This window comes from Eubalaena glacialis, chromosome 12 (assembly GCF_028564815.1).
Source record: "Eubalaena glacialis isolate mEubGla1 chromosome 12, mEubGla1.1.hap2.+ XY, whole genome shotgun sequence".
Classification (NCBI taxonomy): domain Eukaryota; kingdom Metazoa; phylum Chordata; class Mammalia; order Artiodactyla; family Balaenidae; genus Eubalaena; species Eubalaena glacialis.
This window is the reverse complement of record NC_083727.1, coordinates 8,663,370-8,689,965: the sequence shown is the minus strand read 5'-3', so window position 1 is coordinate 8,689,965 and position 26,596 is coordinate 8,663,370. Positions and strand designations below refer to the sequence as shown.

Below are 26,596 nucleotides of genomic sequence, written 5' to 3'. Positions count from 1 at the left end.
CAATAATTTATTTGAAGTTATTCTTTGCACCTCACAAAGGTCCAAGGTTGTTCAGAAGAAAGTATAGTAGATTAGAAGGAAGGAGATTTGGGCTCCAGCTTTTATCCCATTACTTACTAGGCTTGTCACTTAGGGCAAATCACTTAAAACCCCTGAGCTGTGGTTTCCTCATTTTACCCCTGCTTCATTCAGCTCCACTGCTAGCCTGTATCTGCAGCCTCCTCAAGGTGCTCCACACCCAGCAGGCACTCAGTTAATGTTTGCTGGCTGAACAAACCAAAGATTGATTGAAAATGAAAATAAAAATATTGTCACATACACCGCAGAAGTTGCTCTGAGGTTAAAATGATGTGGGGTTATAATATGTGGGGAATTGGCTTGAGAATCATGAAAAATGCTATAGAGACATACAGTGCAGTTCTTTTTACAAATGGAGAAAGATGTTCTTATATATTTTTAATACCTAATTTAGAAAGAGACTAAGGTTGGGACTTCTCTGGCGGTCCAGTGGTTAAGACTTCGCCTTCCAATGCAAGGGGTGCAGGTTTGATCCCTGGTCGGGGAGCTAAGACGATACATGCTTTGTGGCCAAAAAACCAAAACACATAAAACAGAAGCAATATTGTAACAAATTCAATAAAGACCTTAAAAATGGTCCACATCAAAAAAAATCTTTAAAAAAAAAAAGAAACTAAGGTAAGTGTGTTAATAACTGCAAGCTATTTCAAATAGCTTATATATTTATAAATATTTATATATATTTATAAATATTATATATTTATACATATTCTGAGAAAAACAGACTATATCTACCTAAAGCCTCAGAAGACTTCAGTGACTAAAGATTAACATAACTTTAGAAATAAAATATCTGTGATTTTCAATAGTGCAGGTAAATTCACCAAAGAAGTTCAGGTTAAAAAGGCAAATGGTAATTCCCTATAACACAGTCATACTAGGTAATATCTTACCATATTTTAAAAAGAGATTTATATGTACTAATGTTGAAAGGTCTAAGATATACTGTTAGGTGAAAAATGCGAATAATACATCCCATATATTTCCAGGTGTTCAAATCTATATCTATAAAAATATCTTGAAAAAGGCCTGGAAGGTACACACCTGATGGATGACAGTAGTCGTCTTTGAGGAGGGACTTTTGGCTTTATTGGCATTGCCTGAAATGTTTTAATAGCAGGAATGCGAAAAAATAGATGAGAGCATATTACTAATTCATAGAATCCCTTGAGCATTATTTGAATACTGAAGATTGAAGGGGTAACTATCTGTTTAATTTTATACAAATATGGGTATACTTCTTGGTCTTTGCAAGGAGAGAGCACTATAGCTTTCAGTTACCCAATATTTAGGGATTCTTGGTTAGAGTAAGTTAAACAGTTTTTCTACAGAGAAGAAAAGCTCAATGGCTGATAGCACTGATATCTAACATTAAATAGCATACTTACTAAAAAAAGAACTAAACCACAAAACTAAGGAAAAATATATTAGTTATATATAGTGGTCATGGGAAGAGTAAGTAAAAATATACTAGTTACACAGTGGCGATGGAAGGACTAAGGAAAAATACATTCATTAGTTATATATACTGGTAATGGGAAGCTTGTAATTAGACATAATTCTCATTAGAGTTATAATATAGCTTCTAAATAGTCTACTATTAAAGAAAGTTTCATTTTAAAAATTAGTTTTATTATTTCAACGTATTGGATTTGCTCAGTCCATTAGACAAGAAGACATGTTGACTAAACACAACCTAATGCATAACCTGAGGGGACTCGCGCATCATTACCTGATTGCTCACGATGCTGACTGGCTGCTGATGGGTTCCACGGCTCCGAAGCTCCCCTCTACTGCAACGGTTCTTTACTCCTGAAGGATTTCCTCATTTCTGTTTGCTCGTCCTCTTCTTCCATAAGCTTCCTGTCTTGGGATGACACTCTCTCCATATACCTTGCATCATATGGTGTTCTTTGCAGGGAGTCTCTGTCTGGAAGTGGCCTCTGTGCCTGTGATGCACCGTGATCCTGGGATTCGTAGCCCACCAGTGGATCTCTCATTCCTCCAGGACCACTGAGCCCATCCTCAGGTTTCAGAGAAGAGTGCTTGTCCTCCTTACGCTCATACAGACTCAGTCGTTTCTCAACCACCTCACGAATCAACACTGAAAAATTATATGTGCAGAAATCACTGCGATTTTTCGTATTTTAGTAGTTATAATGCTGACTTACAGATGAGTACAAAATATTCACCAGCCCTCGTCCCTTCCCTGTATCATGACCTTTTATATAAACTCAACATACTTACCTTCTGTGCCACTTAATGCACTAAATATGCATTATATTCAATGCCCGTTTTAACAGAATATAATTTATAAAGTAATGACAGAAGATATTAATTCTGATCAAATTATAAAAGAACCAAAATTAATATTGAGGGTAAAAATACGTACCTTTGTTAATATAATTGATATACTGAAAATTTAAGAACCAAAACTTTAAAATATCTTTCTTCTATATATTCTTTCTACTGAAAAATTTCAGAGATGGCTTTTCAATAATAAAATAAAAGAACTTACTGTCAACCACTGTTCTTCCAACCATGCTGCACTCCGTGGTTTTGTCAACTTCATTCATTAGCCATGGAAGGAATCCTATCTCAATATCTGTAATTTAAAAAGTTAACTTCATTAAGTGATTTTTAGGAATCATTATAGATTGGAAGAATCTGTGCTTTCCCCCTAATGTTACAGATACATCAATATTGTTTTCTTATTATAAAATGTCAAATAGACTCATACAGCATCACTTCTGCTGTTACCACATTCTCTATATATCTTCTGGTCCATTTCCTTTCAATTTCAGTAGAAATAGTATTTTTAGAACTATGAGGCCTTCCTTGGAGTCAACGCTGTTAGAACTGACTTTATAGGTGCAAGGCGAGATGAATCAAGGAGGCGGGGCGTGGAAGCAGGGCGTGTGGAACTGGGAGCAGAACTCCAATCCAAATGCGACGCAAAGCCAGGGCTGAGCAATGCTGGCACCTCCACCTGAAGCCCAGCTGAAGCCTGGGGCCTGACGGAAGCTGATCGAGAGTCAGAGGTAAGGGTCAGAGGGCATCTGAGAAGAAGGCCATGTAGAAATGGGTCGGAAACGAGGTGTTTCCATTAGTGATAAATTTGTTCAAACTGAAATGGAAATCTACTCTATGGTGTAAGCCTTTAAAAAATATGGTCCCTTACAATATACATTTTAATGTTTTAAAATGGCTTTTTTTGGGGACTTTTCTGGAGGTCCAGTGGTTAAGACTCTGCGCTTCCACTGCAGGGGGCACAGGTTCGACCCCTGGTCGGGGAACTACGATCCCACATGTCGTGCGGCATGGCCAAAAAAAAAAAAGCTTTTTTGGGGGGCAGGCATCTAATTGTTATTTTTCAATGGGTGACAAGAGAGAGTGTGATAGAATATATATTCACTACTATAAACAGTCTTAATCTGAAGCATGAATCTCCTTTGCAAGCTTTTAAATGATCTATAACTGACTTTTCCAGCAGCCCATGAATGCAGAAAAGGTTGCTGGCCTCTGTGACTAACAGCAAGAGGCCCAGCTGGACCCCGGGAAGCTGGCAGCATGGCAAGGGCACTGGACCTGGAGTCAAGAGCCCCAGTCAGTCCAGGCCTAAGCACCCCCCGAGTGTCCAAGAGCAATTCAAGTTCTCTGAGCTTCAGTTTCTACTTCTGAAAAATGGGACTTAATCTGCCGTACTCCCTCCCTCACAGCCCTTTCGGGTGGGCCAAATGGTATCACGTGTGAAAAACACGACAAAAATTGCAAAGTACAATATAAATGTAAACTAATAATATTTGTCTGTAACCTGACCCTTATGTATTGAATTGAGTGTGTCATCGGTGAAAACTGACATTGCTAATATCTGCCCTCAGACAGTATTAGCCATTTGAAATAGGACCTGCGTACAAAGCAACATGGATGTAAGTGCTTTTGAACCCGAGGAAGGAGGGCGGCAGTGAGAAAGTGCCAACTCTTCCCCTCCGTTTGGCCACACTAAGCTGAGGAAAGTGGCTCTGAGGGGATGCTGGGAGATGGCTAACAGGTACGGGTTCTATCAAGGCCGAGATCAGGTTGGTTTGGTTGTTGTTGAAGCCTCCAACACTTAATACAGTGCCTGGGATAGTATAAACACCTCATTACATAACCTCACTAGCTGTCCCCAGAGAGATTTTGATTGGAATAGGAAGTCAACTGAGAAAAACTTAGCGACAACTACTTACACATATAGATTACATATACAACTGACCCCTGGAGGACGTGGCGGCTGGGGCTGCTGACCGCAGGCACAGCCAAACATCTGCGTATAACTTCACAGGCAGACCTCTGTATCTGCAGGTCTGCATCTGCGGCTTCAACCAACCACGGGCCGTACTATGCTGCAGTACGTACTGGGTGAAAAAAGTCCGCGTTTAAGTTTTATTTACATTATGACATTTAGCTCCTAAATAATCCTCGTGTCACAGAGGAGGAGACTGAAGGTCATAGAGCTAGTTAATGATAAACTGGGATTCAAGCTCAAGTTTTTGACATCAAGTCCATATTTCTTTCTACTATCCAATGTTGTTTCTCAATGAAAGTAAACATCCTAAAATCAAGATATTTATAATGCACCTCTTACTAGTAACAGTTCTTTCTTAAAACAATTATAATTGATTTTAAAATTTGTTTCAGAGATAGAAAGATTCCAATTCAAACTAAAAATGGGCACGCGATAAATCTGAACCATGAAGAGGATGCTTATTGTGACAGTTAATCTAACAAAGACCTCCACAGACCTCTTTCAACAGGATCATAAAAGTAGCCACCATCCCTGAGGCTGCTGAAAACAGAAGGGAGAAGGTCGGCCAGGTAACGCTGTGCAAACGCTTGGGCGGCGATTTTCTGTGCAGTCTCGTTATGCTTGTGAACCACTTGCCACTGCTGTTGCTTACGACGTTCCTGCCCAGAGAAAAACGCCACCACAGGTGGTTATTCAGCTATTATGTCTTCCCCAAATACTGACTCTAGTGAGCGGAAGAATTTGGACTTATATTTGTATCCAAAAATGAACAGCGAGGTGTCTATTACCAGTTCATGTTTTTCATCAAGATTTTAATGAATTTCAACAACTAGGTAGGTACTGAATTCAGAGGAGATGAAGCTTAAGGTAAAATTCGTTTCCTGATTCATTTTCAAGTAAAATAATTTCAAGATATACATGTTTGACTGTATGGCTGACACCAAAGAATAATAATAGTTATATGTATTTTTAATTAGTATTATAAAGTATTGCCAATATGAAAATTACAGTTGCTTAGACATCTTTGATTAAAAAACTTGGGCCAATAAATTATCTCATTTGTAATGATTCTTTGAGTTCATAAAGTTCAGAAAATTATAAAACCTCTTTTTGTTGTTGTTGCTTCTTGTAGCTCATATGAAATCTGTGAAGCTAATGAACTATTCTCTACTCCTATGTACAAGTGGGAACATTAATATATTTTCTAATTAAATCTATTTTCAAAGTTTAAGCAAATATAAATCTAGATGATTTGTAGACTTCATTTTTTATAATATATTTCCTAACAGTCAAACAAATTTAACTATTTTTTGATAAAGGCTTCACCAATTATTTCAACAAAGCTAATTCTGTCAGTGTTCATTTTATAATTGTGAACAAATAATCGTGCATTTGCACAATCTTTACCATCAGCCCCATGCTCTTTACACAATTAATTATTCACTTTGGAGGAGAACTGAAAGTCCATTTGACTAGGTTTTGAGTAGAATGTCCCGACAACTAAGCTATTCTGTGTGGTAAGCTAGACTCTGAGCCCTTTCAGGTGTTTGGGAACTCTTTTATCATTTATCCAGCCAGTGTTTAACACAGGGTGACAGTTATTGCCAGACCCAGACAGACTCTTATCTAAAGATTACTGAGCCTCGTGCTTCCTAACTAGAGGTTTCTGGCATATTTTAAAAATTGGATTCTAAAACTTTTCTTATTAAAGGTTCTAAAAACCTATAATCTAGAGACATATTCTATAAAGACCCAAGTATAAATATTTTATAAAGACCCAAGTAGTAGACTCTACAGATGTGGAGCAGGGCTCACCACAGAGAAGAAGATCCAGAATTCTAGGCAGATCCTCTGCTTCTTACCGCCCACCTACCCAAAGATACTCCACTTTTTCCTGCCACCTTCTCTGCCACTGACTTGGGGCAAATCGACGTTCTTTCTTTCTCTAGCACTCTTGATATTTAAGAGCGCCTTTCACTGGAACCTATGTAATTTAAATTGTTACATTTAGGAACTTTGGGAACTCTATGTAGGTACATTTATGTAAACTGGAATTTAAAAACGTAATTCAGTCCAGGAAAGATCTGTGATCTACAGGAGAGACCTGAGCAACAATTACTACAGGTCTTTTCTATATGTTTGCAAAGATCTTTATCTCTGTTCATACTACATGTGATTTTGAACATAGTCTATTAAATAACCAAAATCTAAGAGAGAAACTAAAATTCTATACTTTTTCCTCTCGGTGTCGTCTCTCTCGCGCTTCAAGTCTCTGAACTTCCGCAAGCTCGACATTGCGTAACTCCTCATGTGCGCACTGACTGGCCCGCAGGTTCGCCAACTCTTCTTCTTCCATTACTTCCAGAAGAGACTGCTCGATGGTCTTTCCCACCAAAACTTCTAACATTGGTTTAACTTCAAGATCAAAGTCAAAGAGCTTAAACACACAAAACAAAGTAAGTTTAAAATTGTAATCATGAACCAAAGGCTCAGTGAAAAAATATCCAGAAGAGTAGCAATAACAGTATACTATTTATTGAGTGTCTTCTGTGTGCCAGACACCGTGCTGGTGTTTTATTTATGGTTTCTAATCCTCAAAATAGCCTGAAGGGCACACAGGCTGTTTACAAGCAAAAACTGATTGAGTCAAAGTTCTAAAAAGACCTACGCAATCATCAGAATGAACCTCAATACTCAACAATTTTCAGATCAAACTCTGAAACCCAAGGGAAATACCCGTCTTTCTTATTCTCTGCCTTTTCTGCTCAATTTTTACTGGTTGTTTTGATAACGGTTTGAAGAACAAAGGAACAAGAATAATGGATATTTTGGTGATTCATCTCTAGGATTTCGAGGCAAATATACCCTTCTACGTAGATTATGAAGACTTACTTTATTTCCCAATTTCAACGACAGTACTTTCAAGTTCCTTCGAATCTTAAATCTCACTGAAGTCATTATGTACATAAGGATTGCCTTCTCTTCTTCAATTTCATAAACTGGCCTATTTATGCATTCCACACTGATATGAAAATGTAATTATTTTAGGATTATTTTCCTAACATAGATTATCTTCATAAAATTTATGTAATCTACAAGGAACTAACAGTGGAACTTTTTATACCAGAGATATTATTTTTCTTTATTTGGTACAAATCTACCTTATAGTCATACATTAAGTAAGTATGCAAAAACACAAAAATTAAATATGTAAATATTCTAAAAACATTTATAAAAATTTTTATTTCTGAACAGCAAAGAGGGAAAATGAGATCATGGTATTTAAAAACATGCAGACGTACTAGAGAATGGACTTGAGGATACGGGGAGGGGGAAGGGTAAGCTGGGACAAAGTGAGAGAGTGGCATGGACATATATACACTACCAAATGTAAAATAGATAGCTAGTGGGAAGCAGCCGCATGGCACAGGGAGATCAGCTCGGTGCTTTGTGACCACCTAGAGGGGTGGGATAGGGAGGGTGGGGGGGAGGGAGATGCAAGAGGGAAGAGATATGGGGACTCTTGTATAACTGATTGTATATGTATAACTGATTCACTTTGTTATAAAGCAGAAACTGACACACCACTGTAAAGCAATTATACTCCAATAAAGATGTTAAAAAATAAATAAATAAAAGCATTTCTGGGTAGCTCAGGATAAAACTATTATAGATAAATTTGGAAAGAAATGCAGTAAGTAGAATCTTCTTGACTGTGAAGTGGTTTGTATTCATGTTAAGCTTTTAACTAAACCTAACTTTAACTATTTATAAAGAAGATAGAGGGAAGTCCAATAATGTACTATACCTCTCCTTCTAGAATTTGGGTGGCCACATCTTTGCCAGTTTTGGCAGGAATAAAGAGCAGTGTTGGTGGTTTGTCCAAAAATGCATCTGTTTGGCATTCCACGTCAACTTCTATTATGCGGTCAGCAATTTCTTCAAGGTATAATTCTAAGAGAACACCATATACATTGAGTTAGAAATTCTGGTCTATTTCAAGTATTTGAAACTACAGTCCCTTCAAAATAGAATTGAATGGATCAGAAAACAAGTCTTGGAATAAAAGTACTCAAATGTGGGGTTCAATTCACATAGTGTACTAAGCGTTTTTATAATATTTGGAAGACTATAGAGTCACTCAGGCTAGAACATTAATTAAATGTTGAGAAAGCACTGAGCTTTGTATTTGAAAACAGAACTAAAGAAGAGCATGAAACCATAGATGTATATAAGACACAAAGTATAACACAGGATGCCAAGTTAACAATCCATTTATTTAATGAGTCCTAAGATAGCCAACTTATAAAGATTTGAAAATTTCTGGATATTTAAAAAAACTATGCACCATGTCACTGTGTTACTTGATGTTCCCTCTAGCCTACATATTATAAACAGACATATGAAACCAAATTTCACCTTAGGAATAATTTATATGAGGCAAGGGCAGTATGGTATCATGCAAAGAACATGAGAACCGGAGTCAGATGTTGAACACAGAAACTAGCCAAATTACATCCTCTTCGGGCCTCAGTTTCTTTATGTGTAAAAGGGATCATGATTATCAGTCACATGGAGTCTTTGTAATAATAAAGGAGATACATAGGAAAAGGACCTGGTATAGTCTCTGAGATATAAGAAATACTCAACAAAAAGTAGCTGCTATTCCATCACTTAATATTCTGATGGTATAAATAAACACTAAAATTTAGCTCTCTCAGAATTACAACTATGTTGGCTAATCACAGACATATACTCATTCTAGACTTGGCCTCAACGTAGGGAAAAAACACGGAATGGTCCTCTTCCTTTCATCCTTATTATCCAGAAATATCTCAGATGAATCCACTCACCATCTTGGCAGGGTGCAAGGTGAATCCCGAGTAGTTACACTGGTCCAAGGAGAACACCAAGTATTGTTTGACTGTCAAGATTCTGTCAACAACACAGCTAGACCCTATAGGTCTAGGTAAGCCTCCAAAGCTGACAACAGTCAAACAAGCAGGAAAAGCCTGGTACTAGCCTAGGAGAGCCCGCATGGCCCTGGGGAGTGTGCAAAGCGAATGGAGAACAAAAGGAGAGACAAGAAGAGGTCATGGTGAGAGAGGTGGGGGACTCAGATCTAAATGGGTTTACTCCCCTCAAAAGACAAACACCAAAATAAAACTAGATTGCTGTCCTCTCCTGTTGGTCCAACACTGATTCATGTTGGGCTATAAAAAGTAAGAAATAATGCCAGTTTGAGAATAGAATATGTGAAAAGGGCTAAGAGAGAACTTAATTTGGTCATTAAATTCTTTTTTCAAAAACCCCATCTCATACTTTCAGCCATACCCAATATAATAATAATATATAGTCTATGAGTTTGTTTAATGAAGGGACTTCTCCTACCATGTGACTGGGGAAGTACTGGACAGCATAACAGATACATAAATAATATAAAGGCCAAATACAATGAACTGACTTAGAAAACCAAGCACACCCAGGAGCCACCATGCCAATGGCGGGCCCACATACCTGTCTGCACATCTACATGCTTTCTGCCTTCCACGGGTTCGGGCGTTCGTGGTCTGAGCTGTTCTTGGGCTCGTTTTTTGGCAAGAGCCCTCCTCTTAGCCTGCTGCTGTCTCTGAATCTCTGCAGGATCGGGCTGCCCAGGCTGAGTGACAGAAAAGGCTTCTAAAATTTAGAAAGTATTTCTCAAAACATATAGGACTGCTGTTCCAAAAGTGATTCCTGGATGGTATAAAAGCATCTGTCATAGAATGCCTCCTGATTATCAGTGACTTGATGATTAAAAATTTATTTGAACTTTGTCTGGTAATTACAAAGGTATCTGACAAAACATATAAAGTAACCTCAATTTATGACTGTTAATTAAAATGGGTGCAGAATCCCATCTAATAAATTGTTTTTCCTCATTCAAGGATTTTTACCATGAACTCCTCTGGTGCCTAGTACACTGATATAACCATTCAGTCACAGTAAATTTTAATGTGTAGTTAAGAAATTGTAAAGCACTCGAATTTTTTAAAAATCTGATTTCATGGACAGAATTTCCTTAAAAAATATACTAGCTCACAAAGAAAATATCCTCAGTCCAAACAAAGCCTGTCCAAGTACACAAAACAATAGCTGACTAAGGGATTAAAAGTATAATTATTCACAATAGTTCTGCCATATGTGGCGGTCCTTGATTTCGTATCCATATCTAATTTTGTAGTCCTTCTCTATAGCTAACTTGTCTTATCTCAAGGTAAATATGAAAAGAAAAGGAGAAATATAAAAGTACTTTACATGAAAATTTTTAATATTTAAAATTAGACTTCTAAAAACATTTTAATTGAAATGAAATTGTAGTGTTTTTAAAAAGAAAAAAGAAAATTACCTATAATCCCATCTTCCTAATACAGTGGCTATTACTATTTAAATGCATACAGCTTTTTTGAAGTTGTGATGATACATTTTATACTGTTTTCCTAACTTAACACTACCTATCGTAAATTTTCCCCATATTCACATTATATAGTGGAAGGAAGAGCATTGGCTCTGAAGCTCAAACTCCAACTCCTTAATTTATTAATTACTAGGATTAGTAAAGCTTGGACTAATAACCCACGTTTTCAAATATTCAGTTTTCTCATCCGTACAATGGGAATAACATCTGTTAACTTTTAGATTATAGGGAACAAATCAGATGATAATGTAACAAGTCTAACACAATACCTGTCATAGAATAGCTCTTCCCCTACATAGTTATCATTTTTCCTTTTATTATAAAATAACCACCAAAAAGAAAGAAATATCACCTACAGTTTTGCATTTCTAATACAATTACTAATATCATTTTGGGATTATTCAATGGAGGACTTTTCCTTTGTATTATGTGTATATTCTACATTATTATACATATCATGCTTGATTTATTTCTATTTTTTTAATGTAATAGAATTATAAATGTCAGCCTTGAAAGATTTAGGGTAACAGAAATACAACAAGTTCATTTTAGAAATGCATTGCCTAACTTAACTGTTTCAGATCTAGTTATAATCTCTTTTTTAAAAAGTTTTATTTTGAAATAATTCACAGAAATTTGCAAAAACTGTACATAGCGTCCTGTGTATGCTTCATCCAGCTTCTTTCAATGGTGACATTTTATACAATTATAACAAAATATCAAAATCAGGAAATTAACACATAAGATATTAACAGATCTTACTCGGTTTTCACACTTTTTACATGCATTGGTTTGTGTCTGTGTATATTGTTCTATGCGATTTTATATATAGATTTGTGTAACCACTACCACAATAAAGATAGAGACCTATCTCATTGACCCAAAGGAGCCTCCTTTATATTTCTCCAAGTCCCACCTTCAATTCTGTTCTCCATCTCTAGATTTTGTCTTTTTAAGAATGTTATATACAAGGAATCATTCAGAAGGTAACCTTTTGAGATTTCCTTTTTTTCACTAAGCATAATGTCCTTGAGGTCCACCCAGGTTGTTACATGTATCAATAGTTCATTCCTTTTTTTTTTTTTAATTTATTTAATTTATTTATTTTTGGCTGGGTTGGGTCTTTGCCGCTGTGCACTGGCTTTCTCTAGTTGCTGCGAGCGGGGGCTACTCTTCGTTGCGGTGCATGGGCTTCTCATTGCAGTGGCTTCTCTTGTTGCGGAGCACGGGCTCTAGGCGCATGGGCTTCGGTAGTTGCAGCACATGGGCTCAGTAGTTGTGGCTCACGGGCTCTAAAGCGCAGGCTCAGTAGTTGTGGCGCACGGGCTTAGTTGCTCCGTGGCATGTGGGATCTTCCCGGACCAGGGCTTGAACCTGTGTCCCCTGCATTGGCAGGCGGATTCTTAACCACTGCGCCACCAGGGAAGCCCTCATGGCTTTTTGTTAGTAGTACTTGATTGCATGGATGTACCAGGTTTGTTTAACCATTTACCTACTGAAAGACACTTGGGTTTTTCAGTTTTTTGGCTATTATGAATAAAGCTGCTATGAATGTTCATTTGTGAACAGGTGAATATGTGAGCATATGTTCCCATTTCTCTGGGATAAATGTCTTAAGAGTTCAATTGTGGACTTGAATGGTAAGTGCTTGTTAGTTTTTATACGCAGCCACTTAACAATCTTCTAGGGTCAATGTACCATTTTACATTTCAAACTGCAATCTACCAGAGTTCCAGTTGCTCTACATCTTCACAAGCACTTCTTCTTACTATTATTTTAAAATTTTAGCTTTTCTAACAGGTGTGTAGTTACATCATTGTGGTTTTAATGTGTATTTCTCTAATTTGTATTTCCCTAATCTTGGTTTCAAGACTTTTTTTGTTTTTTGCTTTTGGAAGTTTGATTTTGATGTGTCTTGGTGAAAATTTGTAGGTTTATGCCTTTTGTCAAACTTGTGGAATTTTCAGGCACTATTTCTTTGAGTATTTTTTCAAATCCCACACTTTTTCTCCTTTCCTGGGACTGAATTTAGATATTTTATAACATGAATTTAGATATTTTGTTATTGTTCCTCAGATCTCTGAGGCTTTTTTGGGGGCAGGGGTCTGTTTTCTACCTGTTCTTCAGACCAGGTAATTCCATTGATTTGTTTCTGTATTCACTGATTGTTTCCTATGTCATCTCCAATAAGTCCATCTGAGAGGTTTTTATTTTGGCTATTGTATTTTTCAGTTCTATATTTTCCATTTGTTTCATTTTAATATTGTCTATTTCTTTGCAAAGATTTTCTATTTTTTTCCATTTGTTTTAAGAAAGTTCATAATTGTTCATTTTTGATTGAAGTTTTTTTTAAAAATTTATTTATTTTTGGCTGCGTTGTGTCTTCGTTGCTGTGCACGGGCTTTCTCTAGTTGTGGCGAGTGGGGGCTACTCTTCGTTGCGGTGCGTGGGCTTCTCATTGCGGTGGCTTCTCTTATTGCGGAGCACGGGCTCTAGGCGTGCTGACTTCAGTAGTTGTGGCACGTGGGCTCAGTAGTTATGGCACACGGGCTTAGTTGCTCCGCGGCACGTGGGATCTTCTCGGACCAGGGAACGAACCTGTGTCTCCTGCATTGGCAGGCGGATTCTCAACCACCGCGCCACCAGGGAAGTCCCTGATTGAAGTATTTTTATGATGACTGCTTTAAAAGTCTTGTCAGGTTACTCCTACATCTGAGTCATCTTGGTGTTGTCATCTCTTGATTGATTTTTCTCATTCAAGTTGTGACTGTCCTGGTTCTTGGTACAATTGAGTGATTTTTAAATTGTATTCTGGACATTTTGGGTATTATGTTGTAAGACTATGGGTCTTAATCGTTTTAGCAGGAAGTCACCCCTTTTGTTTTAGTGCACAGGTGTGAGTGGAGAGGGAAGTTTACCACCACACAGTGAAAGCAGGGTGCCAACCTGTATCACCTCATTGGTGCCAGGCGGGGGTGATAGTTCAGCTCCTTGCTATGCTCTGCTGACACAAGTGTTGGAGTGTAGGGGAGTTGAGTTCTGGCTAGCACTGCCTCTTACTACCTTGTTCCTCCTTGTTGCTGTCAGGTGGGGTTGAAAATTCAGCTCCCTCCTGGCTTGGCTGATGCCACCCCAGAAAAAGTAGGAGATCCATTTATACCATCTCTTACCACCTCACTGCCCCTGGGTGAGGATGGCACTTCAGCTTCCTGCTCTGCCCTTGCTGACACCAACTCCATGCATGAATCAGAGGACTGGTTCGTATTGTTGCTGTCACGTGGAGATCAAGGTCCAGCTCTCCACCTTAGCCTCACCAGTGGCCATGCGGAGGGCAGGGTGGTTTACCCATTGGTGTGTGGCTGGAGGAGGGGTACTATGGTAAGATGGTTTCTGTTCCACGAGGCCACCCTCTATCTTTGGACAGAGGGAGCAGGCTTTTCTTAGGGTGTGCCAGGTTCCAGCGTGTTCATGGTTGCAGGTTGCAGGCTTCTCTGGCACTCTGGGATATGTGAGAGGCAAAAAGAAAACCCATGGACTCATTGCCATGTTGTTCAAGTCCAGAGGTCCCTAGCCAGTCCACTTTCTTCTTTCCACCTTTCAGAATCTTCCTATGTTTGTTTGTGGTGCTACATCCAGGGTTTTTTAGTTGTAAGAGGAGGAATTGGAAGGAATTGGTGAATTCCTACTTGTCTGGAACTGGAAGTCTGAGTATACTTTTAAAGTGAGGTGTTGATGAACTGACTAAAGAACTAAAAAAAAAATGTACCAAATCATCATAATATTAATTTTTTTAAAAAGGACTAAAAAAGCAGTGATTCTCCACTCTACTCTTGTTTGAGGTCTGGCACTATTCATTGCTACTGCCACAAGAAAATGCTGAAACATGTCTATATCACATGTTTGAGCTATTGTTTCTAAATGCCGGCTCCTGAACTGGCTGTACCAGAATTGCCCAGGGAAGTTTATTAATACTACATACCCCTGTGTCCAACTTTTGGAGGTTCTAATGCAGTAGATGCATGGTATGCTGAAGCATATATATTTTTGAGTTTTCTAGGTGATTTTGATATATGCTGATTCAGAATGTCTAACATCCCATACATCCCATGTGGTGTTAGGCATTTATATGTCAAATAGTGTTTACAAGTTAACTATATTTCATTTCTGTGCCAAGAAATCATTCTTTTTTTTAATTAAATTTAATTTTTTTTAATACAGCAGGTTCTTATTAGTTATCTATTTTATACATATTAGTGCATATATGTCAATCCCCAAGAAATCATTCTTAATATCACACTACATCTTACTCATCTCTGTATCCTACGTACCCAGCACAGGACTTAAAACTCAATAAATATTTGTTGAGTGAACTAAAGAAAAGAAGCATAATTCAGACTTTTTGATTAAATAATGATAACAGTATTGGAGCATGAGATAATTTAAACAAACCTAAATATATTAGACCAGTGCTACTGAAAGTGTGGTCCTCAGACTCGTGTTGTCTGTGAGCTATTTGAACTGGCCTATAACAATTTAATTACAGAAATTGAGAGTAAACATTTGGAAACTTTTAGAATAGTTCTCCACAGTTCTATTAACCTAGTAAAAAATTGGGGCTTGTATTTTTTAAAATACTTTTAATTGTGGTAAAATACACATAACATAAAATTTACCATCTTAACCATTTTTAAGTGCACAGTTCAGTGGCATTAACTACATTCACATTGTGCAACCATCACCACCACCGTCTCCAGAACTCTTGTCATCTTGTAAAACTGAAACTCTGTACCCGTTAAATAATGACTCCCTATTCCCCCATCCCTGGCAACCACTGTCTGGCTTGTATTTTGCATGTCTTTTTTTTTTTTTCATTTCATTTTTCTAGCAATTCATCTTTATTTTATTTCATAAATGTGTTAGTCTATAACAGATTAGAAATTGAAAGAAACAAAAATTGGTCCTTCACCACAGGTAGTTTGGAACGCTCTGTGTTAGACTATTCAAATTATACTTACCAGTGGTACTGTCTGCAGAGCATAAGTGTTGCCTCGGATCACTCTTCTGTCATACATTATGTTTCCGTAACGCATAGGTTCTTCAGCTCTGTAAAAAAGCAAATTCTAAATAATGATTGTAATAGAGTATTGGTATCTATGAAGTCAATTCATTTTTTAAAATTGAAGTATACTTGATTTACAGTGTTGTGTTAGTTTCAGGTGTACAGCAAAGTGATTCAATTATACATATATATATATATACTTTTTCAGATTTTTTTCCGTTATAAGGTATTACAAGATATTGAATGTAGTTCCCTGTGCTATATAGTAGGTCCTTGTTGTTTATCTATTTTATATATAGTAATGTGTATTTGTTAACCCCAAGTTCCCAATTTATTTCTCTCCCCCCTTTCCCCTTTGGTAATCATAAGTTTGTTTTCTATGTCTGTGAGTCTATTTCTGTTTTGTTAATAAGTTCAATTGTATCACTTCTTTAGATTCCACATGTAAGTGATGTCATATTTTTCTTCCTCTGTCTGAAGTCAACTCATTTTTAATAGGATTTAGAAATGAAAATACTTTCATTTAAGATGAAAATATTTTAATTGATTTTTTTTTTTTTTAGCACAGTCCATAAAATAAGGAGACAAATGGCTGCCATTTATGGAATGTTTATTATAAAGCCAGGCGCGGGGCTTCCCTGGTGGCGCAGTGGTTGAGAATCTGCCTGCCAATGCAGGGCACACGGTTTCGAGCCCTGGTCTGGGAAGATCCCACATGCCGCGGAGCAACTGGGCCCGTGAGCTACAATTACTGAGCCTGCGCGTCTGGAGCCTGTGCTCCGCAACGGGAGAGGCCACAATAGTGAGAGGCCCGCGCACTGCGATGAAGAGTGGCCCCCGCTCGCCGCAACTAGAGAAAGCCCTCGCACAGAAACGAAGACCCAACACAGCCAAAAATAAATAAATAAAATTAAAAAAAAAAAAAAAAGCCAGGCGCTTCACAGATATTATTTATTGCTCACAATAAGCTTCAAGTTGGGAATGATGGTTGCCATTTGACTGAAGGGGAAGTAGACCCAGAAAGGAATCTGACCAAGGTTACCTAGCTAGTGAGAGGTGGAGCTAGATTTAGGATGTAAATCTGTTAGACTACTTAACAAACCTGAAAAGAGCCCAGGTGAAATGGGGCTTGCTCTAAAGGACTGAAAAAATTTTGATTCCAGAATTGAGAAGTTACATTAATAGAATCAGGCTTAAAAAATAAGTTAAATTTCTTATTGTTCTTTAACCTCAAAGATATTTTAAAATGATATTGTTTTAAATATTAATAAAATTTAAATTTCAGAGGTCAGAATGATCAATAGTGAAAAATACACAGCTGATGTTTTCATTTGAAGTTCTTTAAACGATATGCCATTTGTGGCTATGAAACCAAATAGCGACCTATACCAGTAACAGTACTCTCTCAGAAATGATTCTGTTAGGGGTAGTAAATTGCTTGTTTATCACATATTGAAACCACTACTGGATAGCCTGACATCATATTACTTAAAACCCAGACATGCTTCACTGCTCATCTTACTTGACCTCTGGACAGTGTTCGGCTCAGCTGGCCACTTCCCCGCTGAAGTACTCTCCATCCCAGGCCTCCCTGATACCACCATATTATTCTGAATGCTCTTCTGCTTTTTCTGACTCCTTTCTCAGCCAGGTGTTTGTTAGTTTCCCCACTGGAGAATTTCCTCATGATTCAGCCTTCTCTTGTCCTGAGTTGACCTCATCCATTCTCAAGGCTTCACTTAATGTCCGTATACCTAAAACTCCCAATTTTATCTTTAGCTCAGAACTCTCCTCTGAGCTCCAGACTGTACAGCCAGTTCACATGCCTGATGACATCTCACTCAAATGTCTCAAAAGCAACCTCAAAATTGAACTAATTATCATTTTCCCACTCCAACTTGTTACTTCTGTAGTGTTCTCTATTTCATTAAATGGTACTACTAACCACCCAATTGGTTTAGAAGCCTGGGAGTCATCCATGACTCTTCCCTCTTCCCTATTTTCTACAACCAGCAAATCCTATTGATCCTACCCCCCAAATCTTTCTGGCATCCATCCACTGCTCACTGCCACCACTATCGTTTACTGGGACTGTTGCAGAAGTCTCTTAGTCTCTTAACTGTGTGGAACAACATTTCTTTCCAACATTTCTATCCACTGTAGCCAGTGATCTTTCAGAATGGAAAAATCCAAACATAATGCTTACTTGATTAAAGCCTCCTAGTGCTAATTAAAAGTGATAGTGAGGATAAATTTTGGTTTTGTTTTTATGATATCAAAGACAAAAAGAAAAAAAATCCATTAACACCTATTGCTGGAGAGGATGTGGGAAAAAGGATACGCTTAAACATTTCTGGAGGAAAGATATTTTGTTCCATTTGTCTGTATTAAAAAAACACATGACTTAACAATCCCACCCTGGGAATCTGCCTCATAGATATAAAAAAGCCAGTACATAAGGCTGTTTACTGAAACTTCCTTCTTTGTGGTAAAAACTTGAAGTGAACTGAATATCTATCAATAGTGGAAAATTTTAATAACATATGGCATCAGGGGATATCATGCTGCTATTAAAAATAATTGGAGGAATTTTCACAAAGAATTAAGTGAGCGAAGGAAGATGTTGAGAATTTTGTATATGTTACCATTGCTATGAAGTAAAGCCCCTGTAGATGTGTATCTGTATGTATATATTTATACACGTGCACATAAACATGTGAGCCTGGAGAAAAGTACAAAAGTACTCATTCAAAGTCATTAACATGGTTTGGGGGCAGGAGAGGGAGAGTAGGTTTGCAAGGCAAGGGGCTGGAGAATAAGGTTGTACCAAGAAAACCCACAGGCATGAGTGACAGGATAATTATTAAAAGATTAAAGAAATTAGGGAAAAAAGGAATTAGAGCTTATAAAATGGGGGGGAGCCAACTGCAGATTAATATGTGTAGTATGATTCTACTTTGGAAATAAACCTTCTATACATAGGTGCATATGCTCCTGTATGTTTGAACAAGCAAGGAGGCGTGGAAGAATAATATAAGATTTTTTAAAAATTTATTTATTTTATTTATTTATTTTGGCTGCATTGGGTCTTCTTTGCTGTGCACGGGCTTTCTCTAGTTGTGGCAAGCAGGGGCTACTCTTTGTTGCGGTGCGCGGGCTTCTCATTGCGGTGGCTTCTCTTGCTGCGGAGCACGGGCTCTAGGTGCGCAGGCTTCAGTAGTTGTGGTGTGTGGGCTCAGTAGTTGTGGCGCACGGGCTTAGTTGCTCCGTGGCATGTGGGATCTTCCCGGACCAGGGCTCGAACCCGTGTCCCCTGCATTGGCAGGCAGATTCTTAACCACTGCGCCACCAGGGAGGCCCAAGATTGTTAAATTTGGTTACAACAAGGAAGTGGGAGTAGAGGTCGGTGGGAGATAATTAACTCTGCCTTTATTCCCCCTTATTTTGTATTTTTCATTTGCTTCAACAAGCATATATTACTTTTATAAATTGAAAATCACCAATAAGGATAATTTTAAACTGAAAAATCAAAGACATAATATAAAAGAACTCCTGTCAAAGGCTTGAATCAACAGATTACTTGAATATACCAATCAACTAACTCTATAAAAAAAAGAAACTGTTCCCAATGAACCACCACTGATTCTTATTTCAACTGTTGGTGTGATTTAATAGGAAGGATTTGTAAGCAACCACTTAAAGGCACCAGGAAGTATTTCTCAAAGGAGTCCCTTTTAAAATTGAATCCTTTTATAATATAAATAATTTAAATTTAAATTTTCTTGTTTTGGTTTTCTTAAAGTGGTAGACATTTCTTATAAAAGAAGTCTTTATTGTCAGAATAAGATAATTATGAATTTAGACTCTGTTTGAAATAAGCATCAAAAGCTACATTGCTCCTGTTGTCATTAATTCAATAATTTGTGTTGAGTGCTATGTGTCAGGCACAGTCTTAAGTGAACAAAAGTCACAAAGGTTCCTGTTTGCATGGAGCCTGCATTCTTGGAAAGTTCTGCTGATTCTTGAGGCTTACGGCAAGAACTTTAAGAGAACCATAACATTTAACGCCCTTTCCAAATATGGATATTTGAATATTTGCAAATACTGATGAATGTAAAAGTACAATTTGGGGTAGAGCATGTTAGGATAACCTGATTCCTGCCCGAAGACTGCTGTGAAACAGCTTTAGTTGGCTCCCATTTTGGACACGCTATTGTGTGTGACACCTTTTTACCTCAGTTTCTTCATTTGCATAATGGAGTTATAGAACCAAATTCACAGCACTGGGGACTACGTAAGAAAATGTTTGTAAATGCCCCTAGAAGGTGCTTGCATGGCACATAGTCGGCCAACAATAAACATCACTTGACTCAAACTTAGTGAAGTAAGTCGGTTCCGTCCACACGTTATTAATCATGCCAGCATCATCATCAGTAAGAGTTAACTAATGCCCTTTCTTGCTTCAGTCCTCCACACCACAGGAGAGTTCTTTAGAGGAGGAAATTTTATATTTCGCAGAGTGTAGAGAAGGGAAAGCAGCATAGGCAGGTTTTGCCAGGGCGAAGGGGCCAGGATCCCGAGGCCCCGGGACGGGGTGGGGGGGGCGGGTGGAGACCACAGAGGGGTTGGTTGGCTCACTCACGGCTGCATCTGGTCGTCCCGGTAACGGCGGCGCTGACAAGGCAGGGCCCGGGGCTGGCTGGTGTAGGTGTAGGTGGCCATGGCCGGAGAGGCGCGGTCCGTCAACGTGCAGGCCACGCCCAGGGTCAGACCGCTTCGCTTTCGGTGAAGCTTGGCTTCGAAGCAGGTGGGCACGAAAGTGTCGTGGGAGCCGGAGAGGTGCACGTAGTGCCAAGGGCAGGGATTCCGCGACGCAAGGAGAGGCGGCAAGAAGGGAAGCGGGCGGGACGGGAAGTTGCCAGGGCAGGAGGTGGGAGCTACGCTCGGCTTACTCGGTGCAGCACTGAGCCCGCCGGCGCCACCCGCACCGGTTGCCCAGCAACCCAGCGTTACGGCTGGAAGCGGCACCTCAGAGCAGTTCCTGCTGGCCGGTTTCGGGGGAAGACCGGTGCGCCGGGGCACTTCCGGCTCTTGACTCCGCCCACCCAAGCCTTCCTGGTAGATGCGCCTGCGCGTGATGGAGGCGGGCATGGCGGCCCCCGCGGAGGCTTGAGGAAGACGGCGGCGGTCCCCGGCCCCACCTTTGAGTGTGGCTTTGCGGGGCCTATGTTGGCGCCGTTCTCCCAGGCCTCGTTCCTTGGGGGCCGCCCTCGGCTGCTTCTCCCGGCACTGACGCCGCGCCTCTACTCCGGGCTGTGCACCTACGATCGCACACGCGTGGCACCCGGGCTCCTAGCTCTGTTACGTGCCAGGGCCGGGCCAGGGCTTCCCTGGTGCCTCCCAGCTCCGCCACCTCTCCCGCCCCAGGGGCCGCCTGCCGCCGTCCTCCGCAGCTGGTCTGCATTTTCCGCCTTCTCCGCTTAGCGCTCTGTTGCTAGTCCTTCAGGGGACCCTCGGGCGCACGGAGCGTGAAGGCCTGCCCCACGGACGTCTCATTTTGGGAAAGGGTGGGCGCCTTGGGTCTTTTAGGCCCCCTTTGCCCTGAAGAATGAAGCATCATGGGGTGGGTCTGCCCTTAGAAACGCAAATGGATTGGTTTTAATATTGGCAATGTAAAAATATTGGTTTGTGTAAGTGAAGTTTAGGCATCCCTGAGTGATCGGTTATTTGCATTTGCGTTTGCGTTCTTCAATTCAGTTAAGTGCCGTGTGGATTTAAATCCAGGTTCTGCAATGTACTAGCCCTGTAACCAATGGCAAGTTAATGTTTTTGTGCTTCATCTTGCTAATTTGCAAAATAGGGGTAATAGAATTTATCTCTTAAGAGTTTGTCATGAGGATTAAAAGAGTTAAGTGTAAAATACGTAGAACTGTATCTGGTAAATGATAAGGTCGAGATCCCTCCTGTGCTTTGAAGCTTATGGTCTAAAGCAGATGTAGGCGTTGTATAAACACTAACATAAAGGTATATGGTAAATGCTAGAGGTAAAAACACTGGATGAAGATTTTAGGTCTGATCTCTTAATTTTGAGGTGGTTTCTGAATGGGCTAAAGGAGAAAGTGACATTTAAATTGTGTTTGATGTGCGTAGAAACAGATGGATTAGAAGTGGGGGGCTAGAGAAAGAAAGGAATTAAAGATCACTCTAAGGGTTTTGATTAAATGTTGGACATTGTGTAGAAAAAAAGGCAGAGACGCTCTAGCTTATGTTGTTTTTCTTCAGAGGATTTAATTTTATTCAATTGGCAGAGTTGACATTTAATAAAGGATTCAGGCTTTGGGAGGACTGATCGATTTCTGGTTTGCCCTTATTCCAGACCATAGGCCTTTAAGAATCTCAACAGAAAACCTAGCGTTTTAACAGGTCGCCATCTTGGGGGACCTTGAACTCTGTAAGTTTGTATTCCCAGCTCTTTGAGATTGTGGAAAGGCCTACTTAGCTTTTTGACCACTTAGCACCTGCTTGGTATCTTGATTTCTAGTGCCCTTGCAGCTTAGAATTAAGCAAATGTCTCAAGGATAAAAGGATAATAGTCAAGCAAATTGTCTGATTTACTTCTCTGTGGTCCCCCTATCTCTGGGGTCTTGTCCCTTCAAGACCTGTCTAAAGTTCTCAACTCTAACTTTTATCTTCCCGGATCTGAAAGACTCCTGACACTTCTAGGTCACTGCTTTCTGCTTGCACTAAGTGCTGTGCTCAGAAACTCAGTAAATGCCCCAGGAGAAAAAGCAATGGAGAAGTTCTCTATCACTATGTATTTTTCTTCTCCCTGGGATCCCAATCCCTTATGTCCTCACTGGCTTGGTTGCTCTCTAGTGCCTTCAAATCGCCTGTGTGATTTTTGTTTTGTTTTGTTTTTAAATGTTTTCAGCTTTTTTTGGTTTTTGTTTTATTCTTATCCTTTGGTTTTATTTTTCTTTTCAGCAACAGATATTCCTAATTCCTATAGAAGTGTTGGTTTGATTCAAGCTCCTAAGTCATAGCTAGAAGTTATGCCAAGAATGAAGTTTCCATTTACTGATACAGGGAACACTGGGAAGGAGCAGATTTTGGGGGCAGCGTTGGAAGCTCAGTTTTGGGCACATTAAGCTTGAGAAACATGTTAGTCATCTGAATGTAGAGATGTTGAGTAGTAGTTGGATATGGGAGTCTAGGGTTTCAGGGGATTGGTCCAGCGTAGAGATGTGGATTTTTGACTCAATAGCATATAGATGGCATTTAAAGCCATGAGACTTGATGAGATTATCAAGGGAGTATAGAGAGATGAGCCTTGGGCATATTTAGAGGTTGGAAAGTTAAAGAATAAGCAAAGGAGACTGAAGAAGGTGATCAGAGAGATGGAGGAAATTGCAGACAGTTTGGTCACCTGGGAGTCGAGTGATGAAAGTGTTTCAAGGAGAAGGGAGTAGTCAGCGATGTCTGATCCTATTCAGAAGTTAAGCAAGATGTGAACGTTGGATCTAGCAACACAGAGGTGATCTGGGAAAGCACACCTTCAGTAGAGTTATGGAGAAGAAAGGTCAGTTATAGTGGATTCAGAAGAGAATGGAGGGAGAGAAATTTGTGACTCAAGGAGGTTTGCCACAAAGGAAAAGAAGGAACTAAGGTGGTAGCTAGAAGGAAGTTGGGTCAAGAGAAGGTTTTCTATTTTTTAATGGGAGAATTAACTGTATATGTGTTTATTTAAAGGAGTGATTTCAGTAGAGAGGGCAGAATGGATGATGTAGGAGAGAGAGGGAATGGATGTAAGGATGTAGGCAAGAAGGGATGGGCTCTTACCCACAAGTAGAGGGATTGGCCTTGTCTAGAAGCATGGACAGTTCATCCATAGCAATTGGAGAAAAGGTAGGTATATGATCACAGATTCAGGTAGATTGGAAATACAGATGGTCCCCAACTACAATGGTTCAACTTATGATTTTTTGACTTTACAATGTTGTGAAAGCAATAGCATCCAGTAGAAACCTTACTTTGAATTTTGAATTTAGATCTCTTCCCAGGCTAGCAGTATGTGGGACCATCCTCTCTCATGATGCTGGGCAGAGACAGTGACCCACAGCTCCCTGTGAGCCGTGATAGGAGAGTCAACAACTGATACAGTTACAACCATTCTGTTTTTTACTTCCAGTAAGGTGTTCAACAAATTACATGAAGTATTCAATACTTTATTGTAAAATAGGCTTTGTGTTAGATGGTTTTGCCCAACTGTAGGGTAATGTAAATGTTCTGAGCACGTTTAAGGTAGGCTAGGATAAGCTGTGATGTTTGTTAGGTTATGCATTTTCGACTTATGATATTTTCAACTTACGATGGGTTTCTTGAGACATAACCCCATTGTAAGTCGAGGAGGATCTGTAATTTTAAAACCCCTTTAACAATTCATGGAGATTTCTGATACAACAGGCGCTATGCTAAGCACTTTGCATACATGATTTCATACAGTGACCCTTTGAGGTTAGTTGTCATATTGTTTCTATTTAACTTACAAGGAAATTGAAGCTTAAGGATTTTAATGTAACCAAAGTCATACAGCAAGTAATTGACCGAACCAAGATTTAAACCCTTATCTGTCTGACTCTAGAACCTGTGCACTAACATATCAGCTTACGGTGGTGGTTCTCTTCCCATCCCTCCACCTCTTTTGCTGTGTTTCTCTCTCTCTCTAAATATATATATATATATCCCAAATAATCATCAAGCCGTGCCCATTTTACCTCCTAAATGCTTCTTGATGCTGAGTCATCTTCTTTGCATTCTTACTATTCTTACCAGCCTTTGACCAGACCCATACAGCCTAAGTTGGATCTTCTGTGCAACCAGAGAATGGTCTATCTGAAGTGCAACTCTGATGGTGCTAGTTCCCTCCTCAAATATTTCTGTCACCACTTTGCCCTATGAGTTCAAACTCCTTAAACATGCTATGAGCCTTCACTGTCTGGTTACTGCCTGTTTTTCCAGTCTCAAATATTGTTAGACTCTCCATAGTCCTCAACCATATTTCTATCTTTTACTTATCAAGTGATAGTCATAATGATGTGTTGACATGTTTGCCTCCACAACTAGGCCATGAATTCCTTGAGGGTAGGGATTGTGTCCTATTTGTGTTTGTAATGTTTGTCTATAATAGTTTGTTGAGTGAATGCATGAATGAATGAATGAATGGCACAGTTGTATAGTTTTTCCAAGGAAAAGAAAAGGAAGCATTAAAAAATTTAGAGTTTTTAAAAAATGAGTGAATGGCTGTGGTTTCTGAAATTTTCTGAGCATAGGTAAGAGAATGCAAGAGAGAACTTATGACAGTTCATTATTCAAGAAACATCAAGCACCTTCCTTGTACCAGGCACTTTAGTGAGAGCTGGGGGTAGGTAGAGGCAGATAACAGGCAAGTAAACCAAAAAAGAAAGAAAGAAGAAAATTCGGGGGGAATGATAAAAGCTGCGATGGAAACAAAGCAGGTGTTATGATAAGGAGTGCCTGAGCAGCTGCTTTCGATTAGCTCGAAGACAAGGCCTGAGGAGGTAATACTTACCTTGAGACCCGTATGACATAAGAAGGAAGCAACCACATGGAGTTAGGGGGACAGCAGCACAGGCAGAGGGGAGGAGCTGGTGCACGGTCCCGTCCTGAAGGCAGGACCAAGGGGAAGAGAGCTCGGCAGTGAGTTTTTAGAGGTAGTGAGGAGTCAAAGCATGTTAGGGCCTTGTAGGATGGGGGAGGACTTTGGATTATGGGGAGCTGTTCAAAGGTTTTAAGGTGGGGGGATGACCCGATCTGAGTTAGTGGGTAAAAGATCACCCATCACTCTGTGAAGAAAGGATTGTAAGAGGTAAGGGTAAGAAATGAGTCAGGAAGGCGTTGCAGGTTAGAGAGAGGGTGTGGCTTGAGTCAGGGTGATGGCAGGGAAGGTGGAGAGAAGGGGTGCATTTGGGATACTTTGGAGAATGAATTTAGGTAACTTACTGATGGATTAGATGGAGGGGAGGAACAAAGGAGCAAAGGGTGACTGCTAAGTTTTTGGCTTGAGCAAAATGACGTGATAATCATGTCATTTATGGAGACGCAGCCGACTGGGTGGAAGGAGTAGGAAATCAGGAGTTCTGTTTTGGGCATGTTCATTCTGAAATGCTTTGGGCATCAAATGGATGTGTCATGGTAGTAGGCTAGAGATGTGAGCTTGGAGTTTGGTGGAAAGGTTGGGGCTAGAGATAAGAATTTGGTACTCATGAACATTTAGAGGCTTTAGAGACTTTAGAAGTTAAAAAGAAACAGTGTGGTCTTGCTGAAACCAAAAGTTTCAGGACCGGTGGGGTCAGCCTGGTCAAATATGAGAAGTTAAGTAAGATGAGAACTGAGAAGTAACCATTGGGTTTGCCAACATGGAAGTTGTCTGTGAACTTGACAAAAATAGCAGTTTCCGTGAAGTGGTGGGAACTGAGCCCAAGTGGAACAAGGGGAGGACAGTTTTAGTTGTGAGAAGCAGAGTCTATAACCATAGATTACTCTTTCCAGAAGTTTTGCTATTGTCTTAACTACTTAGTGAAGGGCATAAGGCCTTTGGACAAGTCTCTCAACTGAAAATGGATGGTAGTAGCTCACAAATTAATGTGTTTTTGCCACAAGGTGTCACTAATTCTTTATTCTGGTAAGTAAAATT

The 26,596-nt window shown here is 39.5% G+C and overlaps 1 protein-coding gene across 1 annotated transcript; it reads right to left on the bottom strand.

Annotated features, from left to right (window-relative positions):
* Nucleotides 1–1,688: 1,688 nt before the first annotated feature.
* On the bottom strand, nucleotides 1,689–21,346 carry RSPH3 (radial spoke head 3). The gene is made up of 9 exons (XM_061207189.1): nucleotides 21,280–21,346; nucleotides 20,525–21,203; nucleotides 15,839–15,926; nucleotides 9,884–10,025; nucleotides 8,175–8,320; nucleotides 6,600–6,803; nucleotides 4,863–5,025; nucleotides 2,597–2,683; nucleotides 1,689–2,182 (listed from the first exon to the last, which is right to left on the bottom strand). The coding sequence occupies exons 1-9, from the start codon at nucleotides 21,344–21,346 to the stop codon at nucleotides 1,869–1,871; spliced, it is 1,890 nt and encodes a 629-aa protein (XP_061063172.1). The 3' UTR covers nucleotides 1,689–1,868.
* Nucleotides 21,347–26,596: the final 5,250 nt, after the last annotated feature.